At 43.9% G+C, this 27898-nt stretch overlaps 1 protein-coding gene across 1 annotated transcript; it reads left to right on the forward strand.

The window, feature by feature from the left end:
• On the forward strand, nt 1-24793 carry cetp (cholesteryl ester transfer protein, plasma). Its single transcript, XM_070896889.1, has 16 exons — nt 1-240; nt 1306-1420; nt 2765-2896; nt 6221-6291; nt 8272-8359; nt 10154-10223; nt 12019-12079; nt 12964-13055; nt 14986-15162; nt 15844-15894; nt 16617-16784; nt 19798-19865; nt 19959-20001; nt 21877-21946; nt 24232-24317; nt 24410-24793. Exons 1-16 carry the CDS (start codon nt 102-104, stop codon nt 24497-24499), a joined length of 1521 nt encoding a protein of 506 aa, XP_070752990.1. The 5' UTR covers nt 1-101; the 3' UTR covers nt 24500-24793.
• The last annotated feature ends 3105 nt before the right edge of the window (nt 24794-27898 follow it).

Raw genomic sequence — 27898 nt, forward strand, 5'->3', positions numbered from 1 at the left:
ATCGAGTACAAGGCAGCTCTGCACCATATATAACCAGATTGAGGCAGCACAGTGAGCCTCCATCCAGCGCTAGCTAGCACGAGCAGCCACCGCCTGAAAACATGTTGCTGTTGAGACAGCTCACCTCGGTGTTTTCATTCCTGGCTGGCGCTTCACTTTCCTGCGATCGTGGATCACCAGCATCAGCCATGAACAGCACGGGGATTGTCTGCAGGTTTACCAAGGAAGCGGGTTTAGTATGTAAGTTCGTTAACTTCGGGGGAAAAAAGAATCAAAACGGTGACCTCCCCCCTCCCCCGATGGCATGATCTGAATGTTTACACTGCACCGTGTGTCACGCGTGGTAAAGTATCGCAATAAACTGGAGAGATTTGCAGATTAAGACTGAGTGTTTATCAATGAGAAACTGAGACTGCTGTGTTAGTAACAAAAGTTGCTGAACTTAGGACGGCGTTGCTATGAATTTGATTCGAGTCTGCTCAAGCTTATTTTCCATCATACAATTTCTACTAGTAGTACGAGAAGCTGTTTCCAATGGCTGAAGGGGTCGATAACCAGAGGGCACAAATTTAAGATGACTAACAAACGAACCAGAGGCGACATGAGGAAAAATCGTTTTATGCAGCAAGTGGTTAGGATTTGTAGTACACTGCCTGATAGGGGGTGGAGGCAGATTCACTAGTAGCTTTCAAAATGGAATTGGATAAATACTTGAAGGATAATTTTTTTCAGGGATATGGGGAAAGAGAAGATTGCTCTTCGATAGAGCCAGTGCAGACTGGATGGGCCGAATGGTCTCCTGTGCTGTACTATTCTATGATAGGAATATGAAAACCCATTTCCCTCAATGACATGGAAGTACTGTACCAATTTTACTCACTTCAGAATGTGCACTAAGTATTGTTTATTACTGAATGTTGGTTAATTTATTTTTCAACATACAAAATACAGTTTGAAAATGGGATTTTTAAAGATACAGTACAATATCCATAGATAGGAGGAATCCTTCCTTCAGCTATTTGTGCAGAAGTTTATATTTTTAAGAGTTGCTACCCGTCCGAATCCTCTGTTGTAGTAGACAGGATTGTCAAAGGTTCTAGTTTGAGGTTTTGCTGTGAGAAATCTTTCCCTTATGGCACAGCACACCAGCTCACTGGGATAATCATTGTGGCAGTCCCTTACAACTGAGTCCGTTTAGTTTAATCACTCCACAGTTTGGGCCAACAAGACTTTGCTGACTATGTTGTGTGAACTGAGAGAATATTCAGAACAGTTTAATGAACTCTCATATTCCATGTTTTCTAGTCAACCAAGAAACCAGCGATGTAATCCAGGCAGCATTCCGACATGCTTCATTCCCTAACATAGAAGGGATGAAATCTATTCTGTTTCTGGGCTCCGTGTCATACATTTTAAAAAAGTAAGCATTTTGAAGTGTTCTTAAACTCTTTGTGTGCATTTGGCCGTGTGTGAACTGAATTTAGTAGTTGCAGATTTTGATGACTTGTCATGTTTTACCCAACCCAAGATCTCCTGTAAAACAGAGGATACCCTCCATGAATTTCTACGAACTGAAAGCCATGAAACGTTGAAACCCCAATCCATCGTAGTACCCAGTTAGGCCGAAATTCAGGGTCCGTATAAGGCCCATTACCGCCGTTTTGCGGCGGCCATGCAGCGGAATCGAGTGGCCGCCCCGACCCAAATTCAGCTTGGGGATTTTTCGGCCTGTCCCCACTTCCACCCCGCTGCTGCCGACTGCCACAAGCTTGTCATCAAAACGTGCACCACCGCTATTCCGCACCTACATTTTAATCCGCCCCAAATTTAGGTAAGAAAATCCACGAGCCGCTGTACTGTGCCCCCTGACAGCTTTTTCTGTCGGTGCACCTTCTCCTGCCTGTGTGCGGCCTGGCAGCACGGCAGCCTTTCAAGGGGAGGGTGCACTGCCGCGGCCACCATATTGTTATTTTTGCCGACTGACTTCCCAATCGGCTTGCCTGGACCTTTTAATGTCCAGGCCCAGGAGCAGTCCTATGAGGAGGTCCTCCGACCTGCCTGCTAATGTCAGGTTACAGCTTGCATTGCAAGCACTGACTGCATTAACAATGTAAATAGCACCTTGTTAAGGTACAGGTACGACCGCCAACGTCCATTATTACACGTGTACTTTGCTTATTTATATTTCCGCTTTCTCCCTATACCCACCTAAGGAATATTCTAAAATATCCAAAATCATTACATACTTCTACAAAGCAATATTTGATAAATTATTTATTCTATACATAGCTATCGACATTTTAGCCTTAAATCTATTTCAGTTCTTCTAAACATCACGAGTGTTGCAGGTGAAGGGGATAAACCATACAACCCACATTGCGGGCAAATCATGTTAACAGCAACCCGCCCGCTATAAGCAATGGGGACTGTACTCCCTCAGTGCCAAAGACCTGTAGTGGAATTTGAACTCGCGACCTTATGACGCAGAAGTAAGATTGCCACTGAGCCAAAGTTGACCCAGCTGAATTACACAGTTGGTTTTCTAAACACTTTAATCCGCACCAACCTCTGACACTGGAGTGACCATTGATGATCTGAATTGGCCACACATAACTGAGGCATAAATTGTGCATGGATACAAATGGCTCCAACCTAATTTAGAAATAAATCTCTGGCTGCTTCCTAAAAGACCACAGCAGCTTGTATGTACTATTGTCAGTTAAATCATAGCTGTTTATAAAAGGATATTTCTCTGTTTTTTGAGCTTGCAGATAAACAACATGTCCATGGGAAATAGTGATGTAGACCTGAGTGATGAAAAAGGAATCCTAATCTCTATCCAAGATGTGGCCGCTGCCTTCCAGGGAACCATGAACTATGCATACTCCAACTGGCTGCAAGTATTCACTTTTAACCAAGCAATCTTTGTGTTTGTATTTTTAACCAGACAAAAATAAATATATGGTGTGCTGCAGAGTATTACTTCCTCACAGCATGAGGAGGCAAGTCAATCTGTATTGCTTTCGTGAACCCACTTTAGTCATCAGTTATAGAATGGAATGAGAGAGGTTCGAGATGAGAAAAGTCAATGAGCAAATCTGCCCTCTTAGTCAAGTATTCAGGGCCATGGGAAAGAGGTAAGGTAATACTAGAAAACAGTATAAAAAGATGGAGTTGAAACCTTTGCTTGGGGAGGTGGACGAAGTGTGTATTATTTCCATAAGAGTGGCCAGTAATGCATTTCAACGTGAATGATGTTCTTGTATTGTATGTACATAGATCTATGAAAGAGAGCTGCCAAGCACTTGTACATAAGGAAAACAAAAAGAGAAAACGGGTTATTGAGCAGACTAGAAACTAACCACCTCTGCCTGGCATTATATCAATTGACTCACAAATAACTCATGGTGCATGCAGGGTTTTGCATAGTGACTGTTCCGATGGATTCTGGGATGTGTGAGCAGGCAGGTGGTAAGATGTTAAAGATGTCAACTTTTAGAAAGGGGTTACGGTAGATCAGTGACCACTGCCCTGAATTAGCTCCCTTTATGACTGTTAGTGAGCAGGGTATCCGATCGTCCCTTCATAAATGTCAAACAGTTACAAAGAATTCTGACTAATGTAAATCCTGGCTTTCGAATATTTGCTATTTAGCCTGTTGCTATTACTGGAGGTCCTGGCTTGGAGTGGTTACCGAGCATAGCAGGATAAGGGGCTTGAATTAATGCATAGTTGAAATGATAAAGTTGTAGTCACCCTAAGGGTTCTTGTGCAGGCAGGCTCAGCAGCAACATCTCAGTGATGTCCCATAAGTGTGATTAGTATTCACTATCTGAAAACTTCTGATCAGGGAGCTTGTTAAAGCTGCCATTATAACTCCATTGTTTTTATTATTCTTATTGTAAAAATTTAACAAATGGCAATGGTTGTGTCCATTTTTCAGGCATAAAATGGGCACAGCCATGAGCAATCTAGCTCACATCCAATCTGCACATGCGTTCAGGGCACTGCTAAATTCGTCTGAGCCATTGTTCAGGTGGCTCTAGTGGCCACCTGAAATAGGCATTAGGCCCCTTAATTACATAATGTCTGTTTTAGGGCCTTGGGGCTCAATTTTCCCTAGTATTTGCTCTTTTTTTTGGAATAGGCTGCTTTTTCTGGCCTTACTTAAAAATCCCCAGTTTCCCCAATCAATTTGCACCAGTGTAACTGACATAGTTACGTTTCTTTCAGGTACAATTTTTTTTCTCAAAAGGGGGTGTTACCAGCCAACTACGCCAATTCTAGCCATTTAGACAACTTTGGCCAGCTGATAGTTACTCCATTTCTACTTAAGCCAGCGTATGTGGCCACTCGATAAAACCCTTGCGGAGAGTTAAAAAAATCGGCGCAGGTAAGTAAATCGGAGGCCTTTCGGCCTGGGATAGGTAATGGGAAGCGGAAAGGACCGGGACCTGAACCAACCAAGCCTTATCAATGTTAAATAAATCAATGCGGAGTGCATTTGCAAACAAAAACTACTAACGAGACATTGAAAAATAAAATCCATTCAATAGAAACACCACTTCTCAGAGGGAACAGACTTGCAAAACCATCCTTCCTTTGTACAATTAAAATAATCATTACCGCAATTCTATAAGAAATAAAAAATTGAAGTCCTACCTTCAGCATCAAACTGCAATTCACCTTTCTGCACTCAGCCCGGGAAGGGAGCGGGCCGGTGCAGGAGGCCACTCGGCCTGGGCTGGGCGGGAGGGAGCGAACTGGTGGGCATCGGGGCCCACAGAGCTGCTGCAATTCAACGGAGAGGCTGCAATTAAACAGAGAGGCTGGTTTTGGAGAAGAGGAACTCTATGGTCTGCAGCCTGTGTGTGATGATCACACCTTCCCTGCACACTCAGCTCCAGTATAGGCAGCAGAGCTATCAGCACATGCAGCACCAGACTGATCACAATTAAAAGCAACAGCACCAATTTGGATCTCCAGAAGATCAGAATCGGCATTCTTTGATACAGCGCGGCAATATTCTTAAAAACTCCGATTAAGAATCTTCAGCATAAAATACTGTTAGTTGCTTTTGAACTCTGGTTTCATTGCACGTCTGCAGCAGTGTCATGCCCAGCACGGAGAGACTGCCCTCAGCTCAGAGGCAGGCTGGATAAGACTCGGGTGCATGGCTGAGGTTTGTTCAGTGCAGCCCTGGTCAGTATGACGATCCTGGCTTATCGCACTGCAAACAGAGGCCAGTACACGTTCAAAGGTGACGTGGAAGCGGCCCTGAAAACTGCACTTTGTGTGAGGGCTCCTCATATCTGCAGCAAAGGACACAGCCAGTATCCGGCTGACTGCTTCACATTCAGGCCCCGGAACTTGGATAGTCATAATCAGACAGGGCCTTAGAATCACAGACATTACAACACGGAAGGCACGCAGACACAAGTAGCTGTTTAAAAATGGCCGATCGCCAACGCGGAGCGCTACTGTGCGTCCTCGGCCATCACTTTTTTCCACCGCGCATGCGCAGACGCCCCGGCACATTTTCCAGCGCAGAACGCAGGTTCCACCCCCCGAGGCGACTGGCCACACTGCGTGGCTGCAGAGAAGAGGCCAGACAGCGGCGAAAGTGGGAAGATTTTTTTTCTGGAGCATCTCCTGACATACTGAAGCGGCGCAACTCGAGTAAGTACTCTAGAAAACGGGCTCGAGGAAAATTCAGCCCTGCTTTGGCACACGTTGAGAGCTTGCCGCCAGGTATGGACCCGAAAAACAGCCCGAAAAACAGCCCATGACCAATTTCTTCCCCATCGTCTTTAAACCTTTAGCTTTAGTAATGTGAGAGCGTTTTTTATTGATTTGAGCACAGAAGCCTTTTTTACATTGAGAAACCCAGATAGAGGAGAGAAGACAAGGTAATGCAAGAAAGTGATGGTCAGACAATACAAAGCTTGGGTTTCAACAGCTTGTCGATTTTTAGGAAGGTGGGAGGAGGTAAGGAGTTTCACAACTTGCACGTTTTTGAAGAAACGTTGGTGTAAATGAGTCTGCCCTATCCTGATGGGTTTCCGAATGTTAAAGGTTCTGGCACGTTCAAATAGGGGTGAATATTGTGAGACAGTTTGTGCAGTGGGATTAAATTCACCTGAGTCCTGACTATGTGAATGTGACTATCAAATTGTGATTGGATATACCCCAATCTACTTCAATTATTGTGTTTTCTTAGGTTGAATCTAAATCACTCACTGGATTTTGAAATTGAGTCCCAGATTGATCTTGAACTTGCTCTAACTTTAGGTGAGTGTCATATTTAACATTCTATAAAATAACAGGTGAGACTTGCTCTGTTGTATAATTCATTGTCAAATGTCAATTCTTTTTAAGTTTGAAATGAAAGAGTTTTGCTTTCTAACCAAACCTTTTACACGTCGCTGTACATCTTATTTAGTGCTTTGAATTAATCCTCGTGTATCCTCATTCCCCCGGGTGCCAAATATCCTCAGCCTATTTGACGCAGTCCCATTGCGGCGGGCCAGAAATTAGTCCAGGACCTGGTGTAATGTTGGAGCTCAGCAGGTCTCGGACCACCTGAGTTTTGAATTAGCTGAGGTTTGTGATGGGTGGAGGTGAGGAAGCCCGTGAAGAAAGTATTAAAGCAGCCACTGTGAACAAGGTGGAGAGGGACAACTCCGACCAATCCTTTTAACCTCCAGTGAGGAGAAATTCTCAGTGGTCAGGTAGCGAGTCTGCAACTATTTTATTTCTTGTAGGGGTTACTCCATACAGAGACTGCGTCCATTCTTTCCTCCAGATGATGGTTTGTTCTTGACAATCGTTATAATGTGGCTGGGCATGAGTCTCGTAATTGACAACAGTTGGTAGATCGTTTGTACGCAAACATTGTGGGGGAAATTTTAACCTCCTAAAACACGTAGGTTTGGTTCAGGTGGGAGGTTAAAAAACCAGAAATCTGAAACAGGATCCCAACCTTCCTCAAACCCACCCACTTCCGGTTTTAATAGTGATTCCATTTTCAACCACAGTCGGTTGGGTTTCCCTGGCCTCGGAAAACTCGGCAGGTGAAAGGAGACGAGAACGGCTGAATCCATGAGGTAAGTGTATTTATAGCACTGCTTGTGGGTCAGGAGAAGCAGGAGTGTTTCCTCCAGGTCCAACAACATAACACATAAACCCACCGCACCTCCCCGTGATCTGTCTGCTCCGCCCCTCCCCCATCTACCCCCCTTCACCGGGATTGGACATCCCCAGACCACCATCTGCTTCCCCCCCCCCACCTTCACTGAGATCAGACATCCCCAGACCACCATCTGCTCCCCCCCCCTCTTCACTGAGATCAGACATCTCCAGACACCATCTGTCTCCCAACCCCTCCCCAACCCCACTCCTTCACTGGGATCGGACATCCCCAGACCACCATCTGCCTCCTCCCTACTTCCTCCCCCTTTTCACCAGGATTAGACACCCCCGGACCACCATCTGCCTCCCCCCTCCGCACCCCCCCCCCCACCTTCATCAGGATCAGACACCCCCAGGCCACCATCTCCCTCCCCCCCTCCCCCCCCCTGCAACTCCCACCCCTTCACTGGGATCGGACACCCCCGGACCACCATCTGCCTCCCCCCTCCGCCCCCTCTCCCTCTTTCACCAGGATGAGATACCCTCCCCCCCCCAAACCACCATCTGCCTCCCCCCACAATATCCTCAGTTTAAAAACTGCAGGACGTTCGGAAAACCCGGATGATGCCTTCACCTCCCGCATGGAACACGGCTCGCAGTTCAGATCGGGGCCAGTAATTCTGAATAACCCGGAGACACTTTTTGTCTGTGTGCACTGGGTCTCTCTTCCGCAGAGAGTTGTTGATGCCAGTTCAGTTCATTGGATATATTCAAGAGGGAGTTGGATATGGCCCTTACGGCTAAAGGGATCAAGGGGTATGGAGAGAAAGCAGGAAAGGGGTACTGAGGTGAATGATCAGCCATGATCTTATTGAATGGTGGTGCAGGCTCGAATGGCCGAATGTCCTGCACCTATTTTCTATGTTTATGTGTCCTAGTGTCAGCACAGTGTGTCTGAAACTTTATCAGGAAAAGGCTGTTGCATATAAAAACAAACTGCGTGGGATCCTAATTTTTGGATGTCTTGTCAAGGAATGCACCAATCTGGATTTACAGCTGATAACTTGACTAACTGTATCCCAGCTGGATCCTGTATAACTCTTGCCACAATACCGTACCTGAACTTGTGCTTCCTTGCAGCCTGCGACAATGGGCGGATTGCTGTAACCATTTCTGATTGTCTGCTAAACTTTGATAAGTTAACGTTGCAACTACAGAAACGCAGAGAGTAAGTTGAAGCTTCTGTTTCAATTGGAAAGATGTGCGTTTTTCGATAATCTCTCAAAAATATACAGAATCTATGACATTGCCATTGGGATCCAAAGTATTGAGACTTTTTTTGCACTATAGAGTTGTTCACTAATATTTCATCAATTCCACAATCCCAAGTAATGTCTTGCAAGAATCACCCTTGGTGTCTGCGATACCTACAATACCCGACATGACGCGGGTCTAGTTTCAACTGTGCCACCTAGTGCAGTTTGTACGTGGAGGCCAGGCAAAGAGGTTGGAATGGAAATGCCATACCTGTTCTATTAAGAACATAAGAACATAAGAAATAGGAGCAGGTGTAGGCCATATGGCCCCTTGAGCCTGCTCCGCCATTTAATATAATCATGGCTGATCCGATCATGGACTCAGGTCCACTTCCCTGCCCGCTTCCCATAACCCCTTAATCCCTTATCAGTTAAGAAACTGTCTATCTCTGTCTTACATTTATTGAATGTCCCAGCTTCCACAGCTCTCTGAGGCAGTGAATTCCACAGATTTGCAACTCTCTGGGAGAAGAAATTTTTCCTCATCTCAGTTTTAAATGGGCGGCCCCTTATTCTAAGTTTATGCCCCCTAGTTCTAATCTCCCCTATCAGTGGAAACATCCTCTCTGCATCCACCTTGTCATGCCCCCTCATAATCTTAAAATGACATGAGCTGTAGCTCGGCCCTATGGTTGTACCGGGCTGCATGACAACAGGCCTGCTCGAGACAAGGGCAGATTCCGTCGGGCCGACAAAAATGAATAGCGGCCCAGGACGCATACGGCCTCCCTATTAAGGGGCCCCCCCGGCCTGTACCAGCCTCGCATCCTACGGGTGAATTTCTCCCACGGGGCACTAGATGGTTGGCGCGGGACGGTGAGGGGTAGTGCGCATGGTGATGATGTCGGGGCGTGGCACAAGCTCCAAATCGCCCCCAAAATCTCAGGGCAATTTCCCCCCAGGGGCCATCTGCACCGGCCCCTGTCTGTTGTATTTTTCCCTGTACTGGGGATTCAGTCACACCAACTTTCTATTGCTGGTTTTTGCAATCTGGTTGCCGGACCAATTGGGGTGCAAATGGGGATACGACAATAATACTGACTTATTATGCAGAGAGATTGCCACCTAGATTTTTGTGACTCTTAACGTGTCCTAATCCTTCTCGGTTCTGAAGCTGTGGGAAGGGTATAGAAGTGTAGTGGTTATGTTACAGGACTAGTAATTCAGAGAATTTGAAGTCAAATCCCATCATGGTAGTTTGAGACTTTGAACTCAGTTTATAAAAAGAAAATCTGGAAATAAAAAGTTAGTATCAGCAAAATTGGCCATAAAGCTTTTCGATTTTCTTTATAAACCCAACTGGTTCTGTAATTTCCTTTATGGAAGGAAACCTGCGGTCCGTACCTGGTCAGCCAGTCTCATACCAACGTGGTTGGCTTTTAACTGACCTCTGAAGTGATTTAGCAAACGATTCAGCTGTATCTATCAACTACAAAGAATAATCCCTTCATGCACAGCAGCGGTTCACAAAGAGGGTCCACCACCACCTTCTTGGGGCAACTCGAGATGGGGAATAAATGCCGGCCTTGCCAGCGATGCCACAGCCTGAGAATGAATATTTTTGAAAGTTACTGTTTTGACCTAATGACCTTGCTAATTCATTTTTGCTAAATCCAATCGATGGCTAGTTTCTAATATGATAAATAGATACTAATTGAGTAATTACATTGTTTTCACATTATATTCTTTCTGCTTTCTCCAAACAGGGCCAGCTGGATCAAAAAACTATTCACAGATTTAGTCTCTTTCACTTTGAGACATGTTATTAAGGGACAGGTAAAGTGGTGTATATTTGTTTTCATACCTAAAAATAGAAGTTTATTCCACTTTTTTCTTCCTTCCCCATTTTTTCTTCAGAAAAACTCCACTTAAAGTGTAAGATTATGTTGTGTTTATGTATACCAGTGTTTTTTAAAAAATTGTGAAGTACCACAAATTTTTGGTCTCCCTTCATGTGGACCCTGAACCTGGAAGAAGGGAGTCACTCTCTGCTTTAGACATTGGGCCTGATGAAAGGGAGTCATTCTCTACTTTAGGCCCCAAGCCTGACAGAAGGGAGCTGCTCCCTGCTTTACGACCCAGGCCTGATAGAAGGGAGCTGCTCCCTGCTTTAGGACCCAGGCCTGATGGAAGTGAGTCACTCTCTACTTTAGGCCCCAGGCCTGATAGAAGGGAGCCACTCCCTGCTTTAGGACCCAGGCCTGATAGAAGGGAGCTGCTCCCTGCTTTAGGACCCAGGCCTGATGGAAGTGAGTCACTCTCTACTTTAGGCCCCAGGCCTGATGGAAGTGAGTCACTCTCTACTTTAGGCCCCAGGCCTGATGGAAGTGAGTCACTCTCTACTTTAAGCCCCAGGTCTGATAGCAGGGAGCTGCTCCCTGCTTTAGGCCCCAGGCCTGATGGAAGGGAGCCACTCTCTGTAGACATCAAGCCTGATTTGAACCTCTTCTGAGGAAGTTCTTATGTTCTCCTTTACACTATTGCCTGCCTATGAAACCTTGTACACTCCAATTGATAATGTCAAGCTAGCACACACTTAATCTCACAACACTCTTGGCAAGGAGCACACAGTGAACAAAATTACACTTCACACCACGGTTAAACAGCAGCTGAACTTGGGGTAAAACTGAACAGCTTTCTAATGTCACTCTATTATTTGCTTTTGAAAAGCAGATAAACTTTTCTGTAATAAAAACAAACTGTTTCTTTAAACTATATGAAAACGTTTCCCCGCACCATATCCTTCATTTAGATGGTGGGCAGGTGACTTACTCCTTAATCTCAATTCTGTCTTGTTATCCTATGAGCAGTTGGTAGGAGATTACCTACTCTCAGTGTGTCTTTCCTGTGGGTCTATATGGCACTTTCTTCCTTTCACACCCTCACCTATCCCCGGCTGACTGAGGCCTTCCCTTCCTCTATCCCTTGGTTCAGTCAAGTTTGGACATTCATGGGCTTGACCCCACCCTCTGCCTTGCAGTAAATCAGAAAAGCATCACGTTGTTAAGTCAACTTTTAACCGATGGTTATGATGTAAGTGAAGCAGAACTGATTTGTAATACAGGTATACAGCTTTGCAGCATTTACAGTCTACCTCTGCGTCTGTGCAGCCTGGATCGTCGATCTCCAGACACTGAGCTCTGACACTGTCTACTGTCTGGGACTGAGTCTCTCTGTGTTAATGTGTGCCTTCACACAACCCTGACATCCTTTATCTGTTCCTACCTTTATCAGGCTAGGACACACAAACAGTTGCGTAGGCAGGAATGTGTAGAATGAGTTCTTTTTATGCTTTTGATTTAAAAGAAAATTGCACATTTTGAGATATGGAAATATTTTGAATACATTTTTACACAAGATAACAAGCCTCTTTTTTCGAGTGTAAGTCAACCTATAATAGTTGTTACTCCCTGAAGAAATGACACATTTTTTACAGACTAAGAGGTTTGAAAATGAAACCAATAGGAAAAACCATCATTTTCAGCATCCGCTGGGCTTGCCTGGTCAATGAAAGGTTAACTCACAGTATGTTCCCAACATTCTCTCTAAACTTTATTTTATATGTTTTAAGATCTGTACAGAAATTCATAAAATGGCAAATCTACTGGCAGACTTCACTCTGGATCAAGCAGGTAAGAATGACCATGCACGGTGATAAATATTTTAAATGGTGAAATGTACAGTTGATGTGATGCTTGTTATAGATTTGTGTCCAATTTTATTTTCCATTTTATTTTGTCACCCCCTCCCATAGTCTGTACTATCTTTACCTTCATCAGCTGGGACAACCTGACCATCCGTATCACCACAAATGTTTTCAATTCCAGTCTTTTGCCAGTACAAGAGAAGAGAGGGACTGTGTAGAACTGAATGAGTATTAAGGGAAGGAGAACCTCTGGCCAGGTTTATTTCTTTGTCCCTACCACAGATGAAAGGAAGATGTTGCATCTAAAAAGTGCCTTCTCAGGACATCTCAGTACCTTACTGCCAAAGGATTAACTTTTGAAGTGCAGTTACTGTTATCTAGACCCAAATGCGGCATCCAATTTGCACGCAGTGATGTGGGTTGAGGGCGAAATGTTGGCCAGAGCCCTGGGGAGAACCTCCTGCTGCTCTATGAATAGTGCCTGGTCTACCAGAGTAAGCAGACAGTTTAGGCCGTGGTTTAACGTCCCATCCAAATGACTGTGCCTCTGACACTCCAGCACTCCCTCAGTACAGCACTGAAGAGTCAGTCTAGATTATTTGCTCAAGTCCATTGTGGGGCTTGAACGCATAACCTCTGACTCTGAGGCAAGGGTGCTGTGAAGGTGACACTTACCCTAAGATGGAAGATTGTGCCTTTGATGTTTCTACTTGGACTTCCCCCGATCAAGATTGAGGTGTGAACTCAGTCCTTGAAGTTGGATTTTCCAGTGCTTCAGCACCAATTACTAGGCCATCTATTTTAAGTCCTGCTGAATGCACTTTTAGCAATGTATCTTCTTTATAACAAGCAGCTTCTCTTTTCATACAGGAGAGTTCATACGGGATGGGGAAATTGCCACAAGTACTGAATTAACCAGTGACCCAGTGCTTACCTCAGGATACATTGAATCACGGCACAAGGTAATTGTGCATGATGCAAACAGGAAAATGCATCGCATCCTTCGAATAATGTGAAATTCTGGTACCTGGTGTTCTGATTTAATTTGTAGTACAGAACCTTTTATTCTGTGAACTTGCTAGAACTTACATCTGACACTGGTACACCATTTACCCGGGTATGTGGTAAGGGGACTGTTTTCACTTACATATTCCAGCATCTGGGGATGGGTTATCCATCTTGGGTCTTACATCAGAGGCAGGCACTGAGTGGAGCCCAGGGACAATCAGAGGGTGAGGCACTCAGTGCAGAGAGAGAGAGAGAAGATTCTCCTGAACCTCCTTTTGTGGTCAGATCATAAATCAGGTCACACCAGTCTGACACCAGGTATATTGACCCCCTTGTTGAGGAATGACAGGGAGGAGGCACTTAAAAATAAATGAAATGTAGAAGTGGCAGAAACAGCGTGGTTGTATCAAGATCCAAAAGGGACTGGTTCGTTTCTTCTATTACATGGAATATTCCAGAATGTCTCTGAGCTGGATTCCAGTCAAATTGGATGCAGTGAAACGTTTTTTAAAATACATTTGATTTCCTCACTGTATTCACTATGATCCAGTGCTCACTATTCCATCACTGAATGCATTCTCTGCTATTGGGTTAAAATGCTGCGTTATGCACCTTCCCCACAGCCTTTTTAGTTCGACATTTTTACTTGGAAATTCCCACTCTGAAAATTCAAATGTCTTTTTTTATTCTTCTTTTGAGTCTCTGCTAAGTTTGTAAAAGAAAGAAAGACTTGCATTTATATAGCACCTTTCACGGCCACCGGATGTCCCAAAGCGCTTTACAGCCAAAGAAGTACTTTTTGAAGTGTAGTCACTGTTGTAATGCAGCCAACTTGTGCACAGCAAGGTCCCACAAATAGCAATGTGATAATAGCCAGACATTCTGTTTTAGTGATGTTGATTAAATTGATATTTTTTTTAATACAATGGACCCCTTATCCTAAATCAAAATACGGTGGATGCTGGAAATATGAAATAAAAACAGCAAGTGGGTTAAACAAGCCTGATCTGAAAGTGGTCCGGCTTTGGGCAGTCGCTAGAGCCTGGCAACTGGAAGCAGTTGCTTCACCGCTTAACCACTAAATGGATAATGTAGAGGGCTCCACATTTCTGGGTTAGTCCTTAGTATCCATAGGGTTGAACTCTTACCTCCCACCTAAATCCTTCTCATCCATAGGACTGACCTCTTGAGTTAACTTTTCAAAATACTTGCTATCCAAAGTACCTACCTGTGAAATACTAAGTCTGAGGGCGAGGAGAAGTTGAGTTAACATTAGAAGTAAAGAGTTAGTTATTAATCATGTTCATATAGTTTCTTGTACTATGTCACTCTGCAGGGTTGCGAATTCTTCTTTCTCAATATTGTCTGATTGCGCCAGTGGTACTTAACCCCCACCCCCTCCATCCCGACCCATCCCCTGCCAGTTAGTGCAATGATTGACAATGGCATTAAAACTGCTGGAATCACGTGAATACACAGGCACACTCCCGTGAATTGACTCCACGACTCCATAGGAATTGCTAGATGAAAGAAGACCACAGTACATCTAATTCGCCGTATATCATCCTGGTAAATGCATCCTACAATGGTAATGGAGTTGTTGACTAATCATGGCAATTAACCTCTATCAATTAGTCTACAACAGAGCAGAAATAACACAAGGAAAACACCAATGGGGGAGAGTTTTGGGAAACATAGATCCAAACGCACCTTTTTAGTCCCAAGCTACACTTGCCACATGTTGTGTTTCAAATTCATCATCATCATATCATCATCGGCAGTCCCTCAGAATCATATCCCAAACTGTCTGACTCCAAAGCTGCTTTCTATGTTGGTTTCTGTGATTGTCTGCTGCTGACTTTAACCTATCGTTGTGTCTCATAGGGGACTGTTTTCTACAAGAACTCTTCAGTTTTACATCAGCCCAGTGCCATCCCAGTTGAGAGAGTGGAGACCAGGATGTTTAATCTGTGGATCTCGGAGCCAGTGATTAACTCTCTCCTGTTTGCAGCATATCATGATGATCGCCTGATTCTGAAGTTGACAGGCGGTGATTTGCTGGTGAGTCACAGATCGATACAAAATCATTTCAAATGCAGCTGGCTCCACTCTTCGTTTCAAAGCACGGGTGGGGTGGGGGGAGGGGGGGTCCCATGTCAGATCCCTAATCTGTAGCCAAGTAGGTGATCTCACAGCAACATAGGAACAGGAGTAGGCCATTCAGTCTCTAGAGCCTGTTCCACCATTCAATTATTTCAACTCTGTCTACCATACTTGGTTCTGTAACGCTTTAATACCCTTGCCTAACAAAAGTCTACCAATATCGGTTTTGAAATTTTCAATTGAACGAGTCTCAGCAGCTTTTTGGGGGAGAGAGTTCCAGATTTCCATCATCCTGACATCATCCCTGAACGGCCTTGCTGTGATTTCAGCCAGAGCTGTGACAGCAGGTTACAAATTGGCTTTGGTGTCTCTGAATAAGTAGAGGCGGAATCTCAGCCAGGGGTTCCCAATCCTGATTGCTGTCCTGGAAAGTCTGGGTGAGGACAGTATCAGGCTCCACTGTCATGACCCCCATGGTGTGCTGACTGTGCTGGGAAGGTGACGAGTGACCACCTGCTGAGGTACTGGAGGGTTCCCAGTGCTGTGAAATTGTCTCAGCAAGAGTTGTGCCTCCAGGAGAGGGGAGTTAAGAGACAGGAGAAAGCATAAAACACTAACATTGTTTACTTGCCATTTCAGAAACTATTTGAAGATGGAGAATCTAAAAACGAGCCTAACGTTTTACAGCAGGTATGTTGTCATTTCATTACTTAATAAGGGGGTAGCCTCTTCATGAATAAAATATTTGTGAAACACTTTTTTCAGGAGGGAGAGGAGTTTCAGGAGGGAGCAGAGTCAGAGGAGCGTTGTGTCCATTTCCACATGGTGACCTCGTGTCACTGACATGGTTATGTGTTATCGTCACATTGTACATTTGTGAATAAAACAAGAAAATAGCTCACAACTTTAATGAGGATGATGACCATTTTATACTTTTCAATATATTACTAAATTCCCTTTCACTTGCTGCAGCTAGTCAGCTTGAGCTGGAGCCTGGGTACAAATATCCTTACTGCTTCTGATATCAACAGTACAAGTGGGCTGATGATCGGTAATTGTCACCTGCACCATCTGGTGCTGAGGATCGTTGCCTGATCTTAATCCTATTTTAATCAATGGAATGAAAATCAGGCAGGTCATATAATAGGTGGGCGATCTGCTCGGCCAGGTTACCCCAGGTGGTGATGATGAAAATGACATCCATGCTCTTGATTGTGTGTGCGTGCCCATGCATAGACTTACATATTTGTCTGTACGCATCTGTGCATGTGTAGCCAATACAATAAATTGTCGCAAATACCATTTTTTTTGGTAGAGCCTCTATGAACTCAACTGATTTGTTCAATGACTAAGAGGATCAAGACTGCCTCTCTTGTCTCTGCTGTCATAATATTTTCAGTGTTATTTTACAGATGATCCCTGCCATTCCTATGCATGACCTGATGATCAAACTCGGGCCTCTTAAACCGCCAGTCATTCTCTTCAAGCGTGTTGGCACCATTATGCAATCATCTATATCTGTGGAAGTTGACGTGTTGCCTGGTACTAAAGACTCCTACACAGCAGTGCATTTAGAACTGGTTAGTAGCTTCGGTCATATCACAGGAACAATATTATTGCACCAAATTGGGAGGGATGACAAACTGGAGGATTGTGAAAGACTGCAGGAAGAAATAGATAGGCTAACAGGGTAGACACGTGGCAGATACAGTTCAATGTAGAAAAATGTGAATGAATACATTTTGGAAGCAAGACTAGGGATAGAAAATGCACCTTAACTGGTAAGATTTAAATAAGGTAGAAAAATAGAGAGACCTTGATGTGCAGATACAAAGGCCATTCCTATATTAAAATGATGCCGACAATTCAGAAGTATTTAATTGGCTGTGGAGCGCTTTGGAAAGTCCTGAGGTTGCGAAAGGCACTGTATAAATGCAATTCTTTCTTTCTTTATTAACAGTATCTTGGAAAAAGAAACAGGAAATTAAATCTCTGGTTTTGTATCTAGATACATTGAATACAAAAGCAAGGGAATAATGTGCAAGATCTTAATTAGGCCTCAGTTGGAATATTGTGCACACTTTTGGCCCTCCATTTGAAGGAGCTGGTAATTGGGATTAGACTGGATGACCGTTTGTTGGACGACACATATATAATGGTAAGTACTGCAGGGAATAGAATACGGCCAGGGTGATCTCCTGGATTAGTTTCCATCGCCTGGATGGGTCAGAGAGGAATTTTCCCAGATTTTTTCTCCCTAAATTGGCCTGGGTTTTTATCTGGTTTTTGCCTCTCCCAGGAGATCACATGCTCCGGTTGGGGCGGAGTGTAGAATGCTGTAGTATAAGGGGTGTCGCAGTTGTGTGAGGCGGACTGATTGGGCTGGGTGCTCTTTGCCTTTCTGTCATTGTTCATGGATTTATATGTAACCTTCAGGGCTGCTGACCAAGGGCTGTGTGGCTCTTTGTTGGTCGGCGCGGACACGATGGGCCGAAATGGCCTCCTTCTGTGCTGTAAATTTCTATGTTTCTGTGATATAAAAGCAATGCGAAAAGGTGCAGTGTAGACTTTCTAAGCTTTCAGGAGAGTTGAGCAGTTTTAGGTATGAGGAGGTACTTGACAAGTCAAAGCTTCTTACATTGGATCTGTGAAGGGTTAAGGTAAGGGTGCCCATGAGGGAGGGGGGAGAGGAAGAGCAACTCTCCATGAACTCTTGGGATGGGGCAATTTTTTTCATTTAATTTACATAATTGAATTGAGAAAGAAGCAAGTGAAGTATGAAAATGGGGAGGGGGCGAAGGTAGCTCAGAGAAGGAGGTCTCTTCCAAAAGGTAGAAGTGAATGGGCATCACTGTTTAAGGGGTGACCTAATAATGACCTTGAACATTACAATGAGATAAATAGGGATAGAGCATTTCAATTGGTCAGTGAGATAATGAGGCAAATTTAAAATAATCACAGAGTTACAAAAGATTTCTTTGCACAGATTAGAACGAACTATTCTCTGCAACAAACCATTGTTGAAGCAGAGTCCATAAATGATTTTTTTCAAAGCTATCTAAATGGTTTCTTTACCAATGGAATGTTGGGCAAGTACCCCAAGTTCATGCCATTACAGTGATTTCAGTGCTGAGCTATCTTTCAATTTAGTATACTGTATTCACTGCCCACGATGTGGTCTCCTCTACATTGGGGAGACCAAGCATAGACTGGGTGGCCGCTTTGCGGAACACCTCCGTTCCGTCCGCAGGTCTGACCCTGAGCTTCCGGTTGCCTGTCACTTTAATTCTCCACTGCATCCCACTCTGACCTCTCCGTCCTCGGTCTCCTACACTGTTCCAGCAAAGCTCAACACAAGCTCGAGGAACAGCACCTCATCTTTTGTTTAGGCACTTTACAGCCTTCTGGATTCAACATCGAGTTCAAAAATTTCAGTCTATAACCGCTGCCAATCTTTGGCTCCCCTCCACCGCCACCTACTCTCAGAGCCTGTTTCTTTATTTTTTTCTTATTGTCTCTAATGGTATTTGGTCATAATCCCACCATTCACACCCCATCTCGACTAATGTTTTTCTAACTCCTGGCATTATCATTTGAATTTGAGCATCATCTCTTTTGTCTCTCTAATCTCTCCTGTCTTCCAACCTATCACAGACCTTCCCATTTGTTTTTTCTTCCCCTCCCCCTTTCAGTGCTTGTTAAGAATCTGTTCTTTTCGAACACTCACCAGTTCTGACAAAGGGTCATCGACCCAAAACATTAACTCTGCTTCCTCTCCACAGATGCTGCCTGACCTGCTGAGATTTCCAGCATTTTCTGTTTTTATTCCAGATTCCAGCATCCGCAGTATTTTGCTTTTGTGTTTTATGGTGAGGATTGCAACCGCGCACCCTGAGGTGGAACAGGTTATCTCTGGCAACTTCTGATTTCTGTGCTTAACTGCGCATTTGCGAATGACCGAAGTTGCTGTCACATTTACCCTGTATTAATGTCGTTATTACAGCAAAATCTGGGCCATTGTTTCATTAAGTACTGAGCTGGCAGTGATACCACAAACACCTTGAATATGAATTTTGTCTTACAGTTCCCTCCCAATGGATCAGAGGTGCTTGTGATGCATCTGTGCTTGTGATGTACTTTAAACCTGTTAATCTTCTACCACTTCTCGCTTTCTCTCACAATTGACCTCGGTGTCTATGCATCTATTATAGGTTGTAGCTTGTTCCCAGGCCTCTACCACTGCCTGCTGAGCTGGCTGTGGGTGAGAGCCTGACTCTTTCACTGGTTTTCATCCTTCAGTGTTGTGAAAAAGCCTGGAATCCAGGTAATGAGTCCCCGCAATAGCACGGTAAAAATCTGGAACCCACAAAGAAACAAATGGTGTGGCTGTTGGGAGTGGGTAAAGGCTGCTACTTCCTGTCAGCCTACAAACACTGGGTGCCCATTGGTTCTCTATGGGGCCGGGTCTGGCGTGAGTGGAGAGGATATGAATCCAGACCTTTAATTCAATAGTAGTTAAAATTTGTCTTGTGTTGTTCCAACTTAAAGGCATAATTGATTGATTGTTACTTAAAAGCTTCCTCTTACCCTTAGGATGTTAAAACTACTATCCAAGCATTTTATGCAAACAGGAAAATCCGCCTGCAGCCCACTTCCAATCTGTAAGTGCCTCGGTCGCTACACAAGTTATTCAGATCATAGTGCATGTTATTATCGAGACTTACTAAACTTACAAACTGTGCATCTCTCCACAGCTGGGCCATCAAAGCTGTAAAGAGTAATCCTGCGATCACTCTGGTTAGTACCCATGGAATCTTTACATCCTGGAAAGCTTGAGTTGTTTCAGCAGTTCTTCGATGCTCCATAAATTGATTGTAGCTGTAAAGAGATGTCACCTCAGTGAAACAATATACGATGACCTTTTTTTCTGTTGTTTTGAGGACATAAAAACAGCTGTTTTATTCTGTCATGGTGACCCATTGGTGACAAATGGCATATTGTTCTGATGCGATTGTGTTTGCAAATTGGTAAACTCTTTCTGCCTAACACTTTCTGATGAGGAGTGTAGCTTTTTAAATATTAACAGCCCAAAAAAAGTGCCTTCTCTCAAGTTTGTTCAGGCGTGGGTTTCTTGAAATTTAGGAAGGCTGAGTTGATTGTGGGTGTCAGCCCTGTCTAAATTCAAAATTGAAATGTTTTGCTAAGGTAGATGGGGAAAATTTATTCCACTGGTTAATAAGTAGAGAGTGTAAATTTACACCACACAAACTACAACAGTTCAAGAAGGCCCACCACCATCTTCTCAAGGGCAAGTAGGATGGGCAATAAATGCGTGTCTTGACAGCAATACCCATTGCCCGAGAATGAATGAAAAGAAATCAACAAAAGAATAAAGGTCGGGTTTAGGAGAATTATTTTTATACAGAGGGCTATTATGGAATGCCCTACCAGAAACAGTGTGGAAACCAAATCCGTAATAGCTTTTAAAAGGGACGTGGAAAAATATATATTTTTTTAAACATTTAAAGGTCTTGTGGAAAGAGCAGGGGAATGGAACTAGGCGAATAGCTCTTTCAGAGAGCTGGCACAGGTACAATGGGCTGAATGAACTCCTTTTGTGCTGCAACATTCTATGATTCCATTTGTTGGATCCTTGGCTTGAATCAGGTCAGCCTGTCTGAACCAGTCGATGCTCCCACCTACTTTCCCATTAAGGGGTGAGTTTGTAGACTGGGATTGCAACTGAAAGGAGACACGCAGGTTGCTCTCCATCCACCGCACTCCACAGTATAACCGGCTCCAGGTTCGGGGAATTGTAAACCCATGAAAATGTGGATCTAAAACAATGTGCTGTCAGATTAAACCAGCCGGTTGCACAAGGTAAAAGTGGGGCGCCGGGCCCTTCCCTGTTTCCACTGATTCAAGAACCGTATTTCTGCAACTCGTGTCCCTTGTGGAGAATAAACTAATTCTTCAGCATGTGTTCATTTGAATTTGTTAAAAATTAGAATAAAAGATGCAGCCAAACTTTAAATGCGGTTCGCTTGTGTGACCATCTTGGGTCGATTTAAGGGATGAAGAGGCCAGACTTTCGGCTTCACTGTCGGCGATTTTCTCGGCGGCACAGTTGGTTTTCCGCCCGACGGAAGTTTCCACGTAAGTTTTTCAATGTTATCGCCCACATCTGAAGTCGCCCACTGGGACCAAATTGCCCACATGCAACGCCGAGAACAATCGCCAGGGCGTAGGTTTGGCCTCAATCGCTGACGTCCAGATCGCCGAGAGACCCGCCCTGTAAAAACTGTCTTGGGAATGCTTTGTGCGATTTTTTTTTTAATGATATTTTTTTAAAGTTTCTCCCCTCCCTAGGCCCGATCGCAACCTCAAACTAAATGTTACTACTTACCATCCATTCCGGTAACGACAGCCTATGTTGCTAACTTTCCACTTACACGCCGAGAAAACTGCCAACAATGAGTGTGCATCGCCCATTTTCTCGCCGGGCAATTAGTTTTACTTTAATCAAAAAATGGAAATTCAAGGCAGTTTTCTCGCCGAACATTAGCGGCTGTTCTCAGTGGGCAATCGGGCGTTGAGGGCCTTTAGGGAAAAGTCTGGCCCAAGATGTGGTACTCGGGAATCTTTCAGACTGTGGAACATTTGTTATTTCAGAATGAGATTAAAGCTACACGTTATTTGGAGTCATTTTTCTCAGCAGGAGGATTGCAAAAGATAATCTCGTGTAAGTATATCTGTGTTATATCTGGGGGGAGGGGGGGAGATTGGAAAGATAAACAAAAACTGTGGGATAGACTTTGTGCGATATAGTGTAAAATGGGCGAAACGAGTCGGCAACTTGGTTTACATCTCTTCCCATTTTTAATGGCTGCTGATTCGCTATCACCTGTTTTATTACTATTAATAATAATAACTTTTATTTATATCACGCCTTTAATGCAGTAAAACATCCCAAGGCGCTTCACAACAATTTTACAACATATTAGAGATTGACCATTGAGGGAAAGAGAGAAAAAGTGTGAGAAGAAAGTGTAAAAAGCGGTTAAAGGCTCAGGTCCGAAGCGGCAGCTAAAATGCACAGCAGGTAGACACAGGCAAAAAAACTTAATTAAAAAAAAATTCAAATTACATTGGAAATAATACAATAAGGAGTGCACAATAGTAAAGTCAGTATAATAAAGATTAATTATAATTAAACAAAATTAAATAATATATCCCATAATTATAAATTAAGTTAAAATCAGAAAATCAGCAATGGAATCAAATTAAATCAGTTATTAGCTATCTTTAAGATTCATTCCCTGTCCAGTGATTCAGTTAATCTGGAAGAACCAATCACTGTCCTCCAGCCTTGTGATGTCATCATTTTATTACTTTTTATTTCTCATTTTGTCCTCTTGATAGGACCTGTAATAACTCCAGGCTCGAGCTGCCTCCGTTGTCATGGAGACGCAGAAGTTTAAATCTCCCTCCAGCTGCTCCAGGCTCGCGCAGCCTCCGTTGTCAGGGAGACGCTGAATATGGTTATTATAGTTTTAGACTATATCGCAGTCAAGATTTATCCTTGTGTGTGTGAGTGAAAGCCAGACATCTTGATATTTAATGTACATCTTGGGATGAATACAAACCAGCCAGGTTCCAAAAGGGTTAGATAGGAACGTAAGAATTAGGAGCAGGAGTAGGCCATTCAGCCCCTCAAGCCTGCTTCGCCATTCAATAAGATCATGGCTGATCTTCAACCTGTTCCGTCCGATCCCTATATCCTTTGATTCCCCTAGAATCCAAAAATCTACCTCAGCCTTGAATATACTGAATGACTCAGCATCCACAAACCTTTGGCGTATAAAATTCACAAGACTCCAAAGAGTGAAGAAATTCCTCCTCATCTCAGTCTTAAATGGCCGACCCCTTATCCTGAGACTATGCCCCCTAGTTCTCTCCAGCCAGCGGAGACAACCTCTCAGCATCTAACCTGTCAATTCCCCTCAGAATCTTATATGTTTCAATGAGATCACCTCTCATTCTTCTAAACTACAGAGAGAGTAGAGGCCCAATCTACTCAATCTCTCCTCTTAGGACAACCCTCTCATCCCAGGGACCAATCTAGTGAATCCTCGTTGCAGCCCCTCTAAGGCAAGTATATCCTTCCTCAGATAACGAGACCAATGCTGTGCACTACTCCAGGTGTGGTGTTACTTCAGCTCAAGTTCATCATTGCAATTGGAATGCACCACATAATTTATTTCAATTTAAAAACAAAATAGTGAACACTGGGTACGAATGATTTATTTTGTCCTCTCTGGCACAGTAATTCTGAAGTCAATAGGAGCACTCCTATTGCTGCCTTGATTGAGATTTACTAACCCAGCACAGATTGGGGATCAATCCCGGGACATTCAACATTTTTATTGGGCAGTCAATTGTGATCTAGTGAATCCTCTCCCCTCCCCCACCCGCCCCCAGGTACGCCTTGATTTTGATTTTTAAATCTGTTGCGTAGTATGCTGAGCCAGTGACAACAGCCCCATACATAACAGTCCTATATATTTTTTTTGTCGCTGGTTCATAAGCAGCTCTATGGTGTATGGGGAATGATGCCAAGAAACAAGGGAGATCAACTGTGAAACCTGTGCTATGCATTGCTGCAGTGGGTCTCTTAACTCGCATATATTCAGCCAGCAGCAGCCTTTCCTGCCATCAGCTGTTTTACCCTGTCTATTCGTGCAGGACTGCATGTGGGAACGTGGCAACAATTTGATCCTAATCCGTGTTGAGGCCGTGTTGCTGCTGCCTTTTGTTGCTCAATGGGAGCAGGGTTGGTGCCATTCTTTATGTTTGTGGGTCAGAGAACAGTCTTTGTACTTTAAGTTTACCTTCAACTTCAGCTGCGGTCTGAATATACAACGTTAGCCAACAGAATTCACAGAGTGTTGATTGTCTGTTGTGTCCCGGCTGAAGCCAGAGTGAAGAAGGTGACTGAATGTAACTAACCTTTTCTTCTGTGACTAGATGTGGAGTTTTACATTACGGCCATGCTTAACAAAAAAGGACTGCACTATTTTAACATTATCAACACTCAGCTGGATACAGACGAGGTAGAGAAAGATTACCAATGTCTCTTATTAAGCATTTTGATGACGGCCGACCAACAGTGTGACTGAACTCTCCGGTCTTTTCTCTATTGCAGGGTTACGTGACTATTGCAACAGACTTTAGCTTTCCACGTCAGCTATTAGAGAATTTTCTCCGAAACCTCACGCCAATGACAAGGTCCTAAATCTAGAATAAATGGTGAGGATTGGTTGGATAAGGAGCTCACATTAGCTTGAAAAAAAGACTTTGATCTTTCTACTGAAGACGTGTTTAACTGGGTTTCCCAAATTGATAATTTACTGCCATTACCATGGCATATTATGTTGACTTGTATATGTGAATGGAATTTAATCAAATATAATATAGAAGGCACTGAATTGCTCCACATCAGACTGTAAAGTAGTGTGTTTAATCTTGCATGTTGCCTTTTTCCCTTGTTGTAATCCATGTATCTTGTCAATCCTATCCAATGCTGCTACACTCAGGCTCCTGTCTTCATTCATTACCACTAATCAGATTACCCATTTTCTACCTTTTAAAATTTTTTTTACACCTGAAGAATATTTTAGGTTTTATTCCGGGGAAAAGGTCGGGTGGGGAAAGGGTGGCAAATTTTCTGGGCAAAATATGAAAGTGGGAAAATTCAGTGCTTAAAAAAACCTCAGCAAACTATTTTTGAATGGGGACTCATCTAGAATACCTACCTAGATTATTTTTATTTAATCCCCCTGCCCCGCCCCCACCCCCTCTCCTCGCAACAGTTTGTTCTTCCATCCTTTGAAGGCGGTGATTACTTCTGCTGCCAGAAGCTCCACCAAGTAGCCATTTTAATATGTTATCTGAGCAGTGAGTTTCAGCAGGTCCTTCAGGCATAGAGGTTTATCCCAGTCAAACATGCACTTTCCAGCAGAAACCACTACACAGCGATCAGGAAGGGAAAGCTCTCGATGGTTTCCAGCTCTTTCCTCCCTTCGCTCCCTCTCTCTCCTCCCAACCCGGGGACATGATCTAATTATATTGCCCCCCCATCCACCTACCTACTTGAGGTTGTGGTTAGATAACTCAGCACCATTTGGGGATGGAGCCCAACACATTCCTTGGGCAGAGTAACGACAGATGAAATTTAATACAGACAAACATAAAGTGCTATACATAGAAATCAGGAAATGGGCAGCATGAATGGTGTTGGAATGGTTAAGGATGAAACTGAAAAAGACTGAAGGAAACTTGGTAGACGCAACATTCAACTTGTCCAAGCAATGCAAAACAGTAAACAACAAAGCCAATAGAATGTTAAACTATATAACCAAAACAGTAGAATACAAGTCACAGGATGTTGTGACCAAACTGTGCAGTGCTGTGGTCAGGTCATTACTTGAGTACTGTGTCTATCTCTGGTCAATGAGACACAAGGGAGACATTGAAGACCTTCAAGTGCTGCAAAGAGTCACAATGATGATCCCCAGTCTTAAGAGGCCTGAGTGATGAGACAAGACTGGAGGAACTTGGGATTGTCATCATTGATGAGAGACATCTGAGAGGTCAACTGACAGAGAAATGCACAATTGTGATAGATAAAATTTAAAAATTACTTTAAATTAAACCACAAGAATAGGACAAGGAGTCATGGGTTTAAACTAATAGAAAGCAAATTTGGGACTGATAGAAACATAGAAAATAGGTGCAGGAGTAGGCCATTCAGCCCTTTGAGCCTGCACCGCCATTCAATAAGATCATGGTTCATCATTCCTTCAGTACTTTCTCTCCATACCCCTTGATCCCGTTAACCGTAAGGGCCATATCTAACTCCCTCTTGAATATATCCAGTGAACTGGCATCAACAACTCTCTGCGGCAGGGAATTCCACAGGTTAACAACTCTTGAGTGAAGAAGTTTCTCCTCATCTCGGTCCTAAATGGCCTACCCCTTATCCTAAGACTATGTCCCTTGGTTCTGGACTTCAACATCGGGAACATTCTCCCCACATCTAACCTGTCCAGTCCCGTCAGAATCTTATATGTTTCTATGAGATCCGCTCTCATCCTTCTAAACTCCAGTGAATAAAGGCCCAGTTGATCCAGTCTCTCCTCATATGTCAGTCCTGCCATCCCTGGAATCAATCTGGTGAAACTTCGCTGCACTCCCTCAATAGCAAGAACGTCCTTCCTCAGACTAGGAGACCAAAACTGAACACAATATTCCAGGTGAGGCCTCAATAAGGCCCTGTACAACCGCAGTAAGACCTGCCTGCTTCTATATTCAAATCCCCTAGCTATGAAGGCCAACATACCATTTGCCTTCTTTTCCGCCTGCTGTACCTGCGTGCCCACTTTCAGTGATTGATGAACCATAGAAACATACAAAATAGGTGCAGGAGTAGGCCATTCAGCCCTTCGAGCCTGCACCACCATTCAATATGACCATGGCTGATCATTCACATCAGTAACCCTTTCCCACTTTCTCTCCATGCCCCTTGATCCCTTTAGCCGTAAAGGCCACAGCTAACTCCCTCTTGAATATATCCAATGAACTGGCATCAATGACTCTCTGCGGCAGGGAATTCCACAGGTTAACAACCCTCTGAGTGAAGAAGTTTCTCCTCATCTCAGTCCTAAATGGCATGCCCCTTATCCTAAGACTATGTCCCCTGGTTCTGGACTTCCCAACATCAGGAACATTCTTCCCGCATATAACCTGTCCCGTCCCGTCAGAATCTTCTAAGTTTCTATGAGATCCCCTCTCATCCTTCAAAACTCCAGTGTATAAAGGCCCAGTTGATCCAGTCTCTCCTCATATGTCCGTCCAGCCATCCCTGGAATTAGTCTGGTGAACCTTCGCTGCACTCCCTCAACAGCAAGAACGTCCTTCCTCAGATTAGGAGACCAAAACTGAACACAATATTCCAGGTGAGGCCTCACCAAGGCCCTGTACAATTGCAGTAAGACTTCCCTGCTCTTATACTCAAATCCCCTAGCTATGAAGGCCAACATGCCATTTGTCTTCTTCACCGCCTGCTGTACCTGCATGCCAACTTTCAATGACTGATGAACCATGATACCCAGGTCTCGTTGCACCTCCCCTTTCCCTAATCTGCCGCCATTCAAATAATATTCTGCCTTTGTGTTTTTGCCACCGAAGTGGATAACCTCACATTTATCCACATTATACTGCATCTGCCATGCATTTGCCCACTCACCTAACCCGTCCAAATCACTCTGCAGCCTCTTAGCATCCTCCTCACAGTTCACACCGCCACCCAGTTTAGTGTCATCTGCAAACTTGGAGATATTATACTCAATTCCTTCATCCAAATCATTAATGTATATTGTGAAGAGCTGGGGTCCCAGCACTGAGCCCTGCGGTACTCCACTAGTCACTGCCTCCCATTCCAAAAAGGACCCGTTTATCCCGACTCTCTGCTTCCTGCCTGCCAACCAATTCTCTATCCACACCAGTACATTACCCCCAATACCACGTGCCTTGATCTTGTACACCAATCTCTTATGTGGGACCTTGTCAAAGGCTTTTTGAAAGTCCAAATACACCACATCCACTGGTTCTCCCTTGTCCGCTCTACTAGTTA

This window comes from Pristiophorus japonicus, chromosome 13 (genome assembly GCF_044704955.1).
Source record: "Pristiophorus japonicus isolate sPriJap1 chromosome 13, sPriJap1.hap1, whole genome shotgun sequence".
Taxonomy (NCBI): Eukaryota; Metazoa; Chordata; class Chondrichthyes; family Pristiophoridae; genus Pristiophorus; species Pristiophorus japonicus.